This window comes from Pinus tabuliformis, chromosome 7, assembly GCF_031772625.1.
Source record: "Pinus tabuliformis cultivar Carrire ecotype Pingquan chromosome 7, CPIR1, whole genome shotgun sequence".
Classification (NCBI taxonomy): Eukaryota; Viridiplantae; Streptophyta; class Pinopsida; order Pinales; family Pinaceae; genus Pinus; species Pinus tabuliformis.
In genome coordinates, this window is record NC_142293.1 from 5574769 (window position 1) to 5583697 (window position 8929).

Here is an 8929-nt window from a genome sequence, read left to right on the forward strand (position 1 = left end):
CTCATCTATAAAAAGTATTAAACTTATTTATATTTTTTAAATAATAAAAAACCATAATTTTATTTAAAATTATATGGCAATGAACTTAAATTTATTTTAAATAATAAAATACAATTAGTCTTACTTATAGGTTAAATAGTCTTTTTCATTACTATTTTTGTGGTTAATTTTAATCAAAATATGACAGAGATTTTTAAAAACTTGAGTTTAAAAAAAAAGGCTATTTAGTTTATAAATTAGACCATAACTTTATCCAAAATTAAAGTTATCTCAATAGCCTTGTCCAATCATTATAGTTGTTGGAGTTTTTGGTTTTTGGGGTAAAATCTTGACTTTTGTTATATAAAATAAGTTTTTAATTATATATTAAAAAAAATGGAACATTTACATATACAAAAAGCTTTCCAACATTTAAATTATAGATAATTCACAACTTCAATTTGTGATTCCAACAAATCTCCAAATAAATAAACAAGAAAATAAGCTAAAACTCCAAAACCTCTAACAAATAGACTATGGCCGTCTCAATTACAATAATATAAAAACTTGATTTTAGGTTTTTGTAATTCACACTGATTTGGTATATCTGATTTGGTATATCTTTAGGATTAATCACATCATAAGTTTTTGGTCAACTTTTATGAACCTTATTTTAAATGGTTTAGACCTACAACTTCTAATATAAATTAGACCTTTATAAGCCACTTTACATAATTCCAAATTTAATCTACAATGATTAACCCAAGAAAAACATTATTAAAATATAAAAAAAAAATTATCTCGATTATAAATTTGAAGATCCAGACAAACCAAAACGAAGTCAACAATTCAATTACAAGAATATAAAAATTGTTAACGCAAGTCGAAACTAAGTCAACAATTCACTTTATGCAAGTTGAATGCTAAAAATTTACACATTTACAGATGCCAAGTTAAGGGATAATTATTACCTATGGAGAATCACCACCTCCTCCTCCTCCCAATAATTAGTAATTACCTCCCAGGAGGAATTAAAACCTCGTTTTACAGTAAAAATAGCACAGTACTTTTGACATTTTCTTTGCAAAATCAGACAGTGATCATAGAGATGGCCTCTTAACGCGCTTTACCATAGGCGTTTTTGCAACGTCACAGATTGCCTGAACATCAAGTCAAGAAGCGGCCAACTAATTCTGCGTGATTAAGATTGATTTTGGCGCGATTATCAGTTTTGCTTTTCTTTTTCTCTTTTTTTTAATGGATGGGAGCTACTAGCTGAAACAAACCTACACCATCACGTCTTTTCTCATCTGATATCTGTCATTTCCAATGAGATAATGCTGCTGTTATGATTATTTTACTGTCATGTTGACTGCATGAATGGGCAGCTAATTTTCCATAATAATGTTACCATCATCATCACCATTCAGCCATTGGGCCAAGTGGGAACAATCAACATGATATTTTCATATATTACAGCGCTGTGTTTACACTGCAGAATGAAATCTGCATTGATTTTTTTATCAGCCCAATACATCATACAGTAAAATTGGACGAACCGCTCAGAATTTCAATAATATCACCATCATCTTTTTCACTTGTACATATACATCTAATCATGGATGCTCATCATATGCATGTATGCTTTTTGTCATTTTTCTCTGTTGAAGTTGTATTTTATAAGTCTGTAACTTTGTTGGTGTAATTGTAGACAGTCTCTTGCACTTCAGGGTCGTTTTGGTAGTTGGGTATTATCCATTCAGACTGATTTGTCTTTTCATATTCCTGATTTAGTCGAATGAGCTTCTACTTTCTTTATTTTTTTGAAAGGCTTCACACTCTGCAATCTTTTTCCAGTATAAACATACCAACATGACTAAGTCCTTTACCAATGCTTTCCTCCCTTCTCTGATGCCTTCGAATCATCTATCTATGTTTCATATCAATACCATCCTAATGGTTGTTGTTTGATCTGACATTATAGATGAAATTCTATAAATGTTACATTAAAAAACTTTCTTAGTTTGAATTATACCATGGAAACATCTCAAATTTGATAAGAGATCCATGGCTGAAAAACTTGTCCAGGATCCTTTCGCTGTTTGCAAATCCATCAGAACAAGTTTCTCTGGTGATTTCTGCCTGGGGCCTCCTGAGATCGGTTCGGTTACCCAAATGGAGAAGATAGAAGAGGTAATGTTACAAATTTGAATGATAGCTTCATCTGTTTTGTTTGTGCTACATAACGTTTTATGAGAGTTTCGTCAGCTATGTTGTTTATACTTGAATATTTGGGCATTACAGTGATCTCATCTGTCTAAAGTCCCCACAGTCACTTGGGATATCTGTGTTGACATTACTGTTTGCCTCCTCCTGCCCTGCGATGGATAAAGCTCGGATCTTGTCACGAAATGGTCTGGATGTATTTAGTGATTTAGGCTTTCTTTAAAAAATCCAAGGCCAATCATTTTGTGCCAAACTTTTCTTGAAGTTTTCACTGATATGGGTTTGAAGGATTTAGATCTCATCGAGTTAACCAAAATCTGCTTTTCATGGATCCTTGAAAGTTTTGAAGTTAGTAAGGTTCTGAACTTTTTTTTTATAGGAAGCGACTTCTCCCAGAGGGGATGGAGAAACACAAGTTGAAGTAACTGTCAGATGATTTTGGCATCCATGAAAAAAAAAAGAACAAAGAAATAGGCCTCTCTCTCGATAGATGTTTAGCAAGAATTCCCCCATAATGACAGATCTGGCAATGTACTTGGAAAATGGTTTCAGGAGCATAACCAGACTAGCTACCTAGCCTAGTTGATCCTTGGACTAGTTTATGTGACCACCATTGTTTTCTTATTCACATAAAAAAGCAGGTTGGTTGAGAATTTTAGAATAAAACTGTGTAAAGGATTTGTAATCAGTCTCACTTTTAGGGTGGGCACTCCACCCATCATAAGAGACTGGGGCATAATAGCTTGATAATTAGTGGAGTGTCAACTAGGATTGATTACAAATTTTTTACATAGTTGTATCCCAAAATTCTCAAAAAAAAACAAGACTAATTAAAAGATAATTGTGAAAACAAACCAGAGTCACACCAGCCAACCTATATCCAAAATTGTTTTTGAAAGATTTGGAAACTATTCATTTTTGCCCCTGTTGCCTGTATGGGTTAGGATTTATTTTTACAGTTCAATCTTTCTTCATGTAAATTTCCATCATGTCAAGATCGATTATTCCATTTAAGGTCTTATGGATCCTCAGGGCTTTAGTAATCTATAAAGCCTCAGCCTGCGTTAATTTCTTTTTTTCCTCCTTCAACACTACGCTCTCTGAACAGACAGCGATATTCATGTGTTTACTGATACAAAGATAAGTTGTTATTTTTTTTCCTCCTTCAACACTACGCTCTCTGAACAGACAGCGATATTCATGTGTTTACTGATACAAAGATAAGTTGTTATTGTTTGTTGTGTTCTTGGTCACAAATTTTGCTATGGATACTGATGTTACAGTGTTTCCCACGCAGTTTCAGAGTACAATGGATTCAAATAAGGCTGAAATTTTGGGATCGCAAAAGAAGCAACACCATGGTCAAGAACACCAACAGAACCGTGTAAAAGGTACCATCATTTATTTTTTCTTCAGATTGTTTAGTGGCAGTCCAAATCTCTACACAAGCTATTTCTGGAGTGGGTCCTATGCTTGAACTATTCAAAGCGAATAGCATAGTTTTTCCTTCCCCAACGATCCGTATCTCAATAAGAGCTGAGCTGGACTTTGTTTTGGATGTATATGAATTCATACCAAGTTGACATTGTATTTAGGACATTTTTTCTCCTCTCGCTCTCAGTGGGGTCAGATTTTGTACGATGGATAGTTACATGGATGGCTGACATACGATCCCTTAAAAGAGAATGAAAAGTTGTTCAGTTTTAAAACATTATTGAAAATTTCAAATCATATATATGAATTTAATTTATCAAAAGATTGGAAAAAAGTTTAAAAAATAATTATGTTAACCTTTTTTAAATGTAATTATCATCATTTAAGAATCTTAGATTGTCACATTAGTGATCATCATGTTATAGGTATGAAAGGGAAATTAAAAAAGGGCCAGCTTCATTTAACAGACCATGTCAAGAAGCAACTAGATGCAGACCCAGAACATTGCTCACTGGCATCTTCTTTATACTATGGAGGACCTGATGAACATTATGATTCGCTGCCAACAACAAAAGCTGATCAAGCTGAGGTGAATTTCCATCCCAATTCTGGGTCTTTCAATCATTTAAAGTTGATCAAGATGAGGTGAATTTTCATTCCAATTTCAGATGAAGTGAATTTCCATTCCAATTCTGGGTCTTTCCATCATTTATGATGCTATTTTAGTATAGCTTTGCAAGGAAACATTAAACTGGAAGTGAAACAATATCTAAGTTTATGTGAATTGTAGTTGGTATTTTTTCCCTCCTTACTGGATATCAGAATCTACTATCAACATAAAAATATAAAAAATAACTAAACTTACTAAACTAAATTTCATTTTAGTGATAAACTTTACATTTTAATTATATCTTTCCTTGCAACAGCAACAGAAAATTAAAATGGAAGTGAAGCAACTACAGGAGGCTATGGACCCATTCAATCTTGAATATGCAACCAGAGGCAATTGGTGGAAAGGTAAAGTGACAATACCTAAGTCATTTCTGGTTTTGAAAAAGTATTTTCAGGTCACTTAAGTTAAGAAAGAATTTAACAGAATTCACAGGATTCACGGGATTTTATAAGATGTAGCTGGGATGATAATGGTATGTGATTAAACGATTTTGTTATTTGTTATGTAATAATTTCTACTAAGGTTTTATTTGCATGTTTCTTGGACTTGCAATTGATCTGGAGATTGTATTTGCTTTTGTTACAGGTTCCTTATATTATTGAGATCTTGGATTCAATAATTTCCACTATGTAAGCTTCATTTTGTTCGTTGACCTCAACCAGTTACCAGAATATATTTACATTCCACTTGTGGAACTCTCAGTTATTTCGGGGAAATAATTGAACAACAGGTTGAAAATAAGCCGAAGAAAAATAATATTATATTATTTTTTCACGTTTTGCAGAGCCCAGACTGTTCGAAATCTTTAGGCACACTTCCCAGTGGATGAGTAAATTAGGCTGAGAGTGATAATGTTTTGTCTGTGAAATTAGGCAGGTGAATGATTATACTCTGCAGATATAATATTTCTAACAACTACTCTGGACTGTGTAAGAGGTGCAAATAGTATTATTGTGCACACTATCTTTTGAATAATCTAAAAACTTTACCAAAAATGTTTTATAGCTTCCCATCACAATAATATAAACGTACTGATAATATATAAATAGTCTGGATATCTCAGTCATACCCATCTGAATACGCGTTCTCTCAGGGAATCATGAAACCTATTAACAAAAACAACTATCTCTCAATATTCATCGTTAAGTTTATAATCTATTCCCTTCCAAAAGACTTTGTGCATAGATTTTTTGGAAGGTCTTCTTTGTAAAAAAGAAGTTGAGAAAATATAGCACAAGTAGTTTATTATAACCCATCAGGAATAAGAAAGATCTGCTCTCAGTTTTCAATTTTCCACATGATACCTTCGCCTCTCCAACAGGCTACCACATATTTCATGTATGGTATTATATTAAAATAGGTTATAATATTTATAATTATAATTACTCATATAAATATAATTTTTTTCAAGATCATAATCTGTAATTTTAGATTTATAACTATATTTTATTTATTTAAAATATTTTATTGGTTTGTGAGGAAATAGAAGTGTTGGATTGTTAATTTATTTTTAATCATTTTTTTCCAAGAATTTTAAAATTTTGTAATGGGTTAATATAAATATATAAATAATAATTATATATGCAATTAATATTTTATTAATCTATATTATTATGGTGTATTTAATTACTTTAATTATCTTAATGTAATTCACTTTTAGAGAATAAAACATTGAATTTTTTCTAACCCAATCTAATTTATCACAGTTTCTTCTTGTGAATGTGGTATTTAAGCTAATGGAAGCTCAAGGCTACCTTGAGGAGGTTAGACAATGAAGTAATCTTCTTTGCAATAACTACAATATTTAGATTCATTCCATATCAACATGTTAGATAAGAAAAGATGAAGTAACAAACTTCATATGATTCTTTACACTTCTGGAAAAACATTAGTAAAATAAAATATAGAAATAATGACTAAAGTACATAAAATTAAATAATTAAACATTCAAAAATAATATCTAAAATATGATTTAGAGAATAATAAAAATTTAATTATGTGTTAATAATCCCAAACACATAAAATGGATATTACAAATCAATCTACCACTTAACTATATATAATTATTGCAAGTGCTATTCTTTAAGCTAATATTATAAATTGATAACTATATATAATGATTACAAGTGCTATGAATGGATAATGAGATGAGCAAGTCTTTTTTGGCTCAATTATAGAGAAATCTTCGTACATAATCCTAGTAAGCTACCAACTTATACATCAAGGATGAGAGAGTTAAGAACATTAAGTATTCACATATAACAATGTCATAAGTAATCATTATAATTACTATTTTTTGAATAAATATAATGAGTTTATAAGGGAGCCAACAATTTTTTAGTGTTCAATTTTTAAACAAACTTTTATAGATGCACCCAATAACTTATCAATTTACATAATAAAGATGAAAGAGTTAGCAACCCTAAAAATTTAAATAAAACAATAATTAATAATTTAATGGGAAATATACTTATATAGTAAAATAATTTAATGGGAAATATACTTAGACTTAAGTACATAAAAAAAAATCAAATATCCATGACAAACTTTCATACTAGGAAAGTAGCCCCAATACTATATTTGACCTCAAAAATGAAGTTTAAAGCAACGTAATCTTGCATTTTGTGATGAAATGTCACACTTGAAATGTTCCTTATGGGAAAGAACTTCATTTTCAAAGTTTTTTTTTGTTAAGTTAAAAAAAGGTATAATTATACAAAATCATTTGATTTGAGTATTTCAACACTTATGAGAAGTTTAAACACTGAGATTTTTAGACTACAAAAGGATGACTTATTTTGTTGCTATCATTATTGAACAAGAGTGGTTGTAAAACATTTTTGATGATATTGGGTTGAAGTTTACTAGTGTATTTCATTTCATTAAATGGTTAAATTATTTAAAGTTCTATGATTAAGGATGTTATGCTCTTAACCTACAAAAGATACCCAAATACAGAATATGCGAAGAAAGATACCCAAAACATAGAATAGTGAGAGACAACAACAAATATTTTATTATTCAGAAAACAATGTTCACTGGCCTCTTCAAGGGGGCAACCTCCAATAGAGCAGAGCTCGATACAAAAATAAGACACAATGCTCCTCGTAGGAAGTCTCTATCCTTTATATATGACTCATACATGCAATACCATGGATCAATACCATGGGTTTTATTAATACCATCTATCTAATACCATGGCCCATTTGCAACTAACTGTGGTCCTGTCATTAATTGCGGGTTAACTACTTACAATTGTTAATATGGGCTTTATTGACTCTTTACTATGACTTGATCCCACTACATAAATAAGGGGGTTAGGGTGGGACCCTAACATGCCCTCCCCCTTAAGAATAACCTTGTCCTCAAGGCTGAAGCTGCAGAAACTACTGAAGAATAGTGGCTGGTTCCCAAGTTGCATCTTCCAGAGAGGTGTCTTTCCACACGACGAGAACTTCCCTAATCATGCAGCCACGCAGATGCCTTTATCATGTGTCTAGGACCTGTTCAGGTTAGAGCCAGATTGACCCTTCCTCGTCCAATTTAGGTAGACTGGTTTGAATTCTGCAATTGTTTCCAATCACTTTCTTGGGGCATGAGAGATGGAAAACTGGATGGATTTTTGCAGTAGGCGGCAAAGCCAGCTTGTAGGCTACTTCTCCAATGCGTTGAAGTACTTGATATGGTCCGTAGAATTTTGGAGATAGTTTCTGACAACCCTTGTCTTTGAGTGATGTTTTCTTATATGGTTGCAGCCTCAAAAATACCTGATCCCCTTCTTGAAATTGGCGCTCTGAGCGATGTTGGTCTACCTGTTGCTTCATGCGGTTTTGAGCTTGATGAAGATTCTCTCTAATATGGGCGAGCATGGTTGCGCGGTTTTGGAAACGTCGCCCCAATAAGTAAGGTCGCCAGGTCTCTACTGCATGTAAAATGGCCATCATTTCCTTCTCATAGGTAGATTGGCCCAGATTCTTCCCACTTAGTTGTTGGCTTGTGAAGGCCAAAGGTCGCCCTTCGTGCATTAAGACCGCCCCAATACCCGTACCCAAAGCATCACATTCAATGACAAAATATTTGGTGAAGTCAGGTAGTGCTAAGACTCGAGTGGAACACATGGCATTTTTGAGAGTTGTAAATGCCTGTTGTGCGTCCTCATTCCAGAAGGATGAATTTTTCTTCAGGAGTTGAGTGAGGGGCTTCGTTATGTGACCATAATTGCGGACAAATTTGCGATAATAGCCTGTGAGACCCAAAAATCCTCTCAAGCTCTTCAAGGTCTTAGGTTGAGGCCAATCCTGTATTGCCTGGATCTTTTTGGGGTCCACCTTGAAACCTTCACACCCCACAATGTGGCCCAAATACTCAACTTCTTCCATGATAAATGAACACTTGGACATCTTGACAAATAATTTATGCTTGCGGAGCAGTTGCAAGAGTAGATCTACATGCTGAAGATGTGTGGCCTTAGTGCAACTATAGATGAGGATGTCATCGAAGAAGACAAGGACAAATTTCCTGAGATATGGTTTGAGAAGGTGGTTCATAAGGCTCTGAAAAGTAGATGGGGCATTACAAAGACAGAATGGCATGACCAGGAACTCATAATGGCCTTCA

At 33.0% G+C, this 8929-nt stretch overlaps 1 protein-coding gene across 3 annotated transcripts; it reads left to right on the forward strand.

Moving 5' to 3' along the window:
• The first annotated feature begins 1628 nt into the window (after positions 1-1628).
• LOC149244861 (uncharacterized) lies at positions 1629-5307 on the forward strand. 3 transcript variants are annotated; one of them, XM_089457574.1, is made up of 6 exons: positions 1634-2172; positions 3503-3596; positions 4065-4228; positions 4566-4656; positions 4898-4941; positions 5097-5307. In XM_089457574.1, exons 1-5 carry the CDS (start codon positions 2047-2049, stop codon positions 4912-4914), a joined length of 492 nt encoding a protein of 163 aa, XP_089313700.1. In that variant the 5' UTR covers positions 1634-2046; the 3' UTR covers positions 4915-4941; positions 5097-5307. The 3 variants fall into 3 exon arrangements, with proteins under 3 accessions (XP_089313701.1, XP_089313700.1, XP_089313699.1); XM_089457575.1 differs by having other exon boundaries at positions 1629-2172; positions 4107-4228; positions 4898-5097; XM_089457573.1 differs by having other exon boundaries at positions 1637-2172; positions 4898-5097.
• Positions 5308-8929: the final 3622 nt, after the last annotated feature.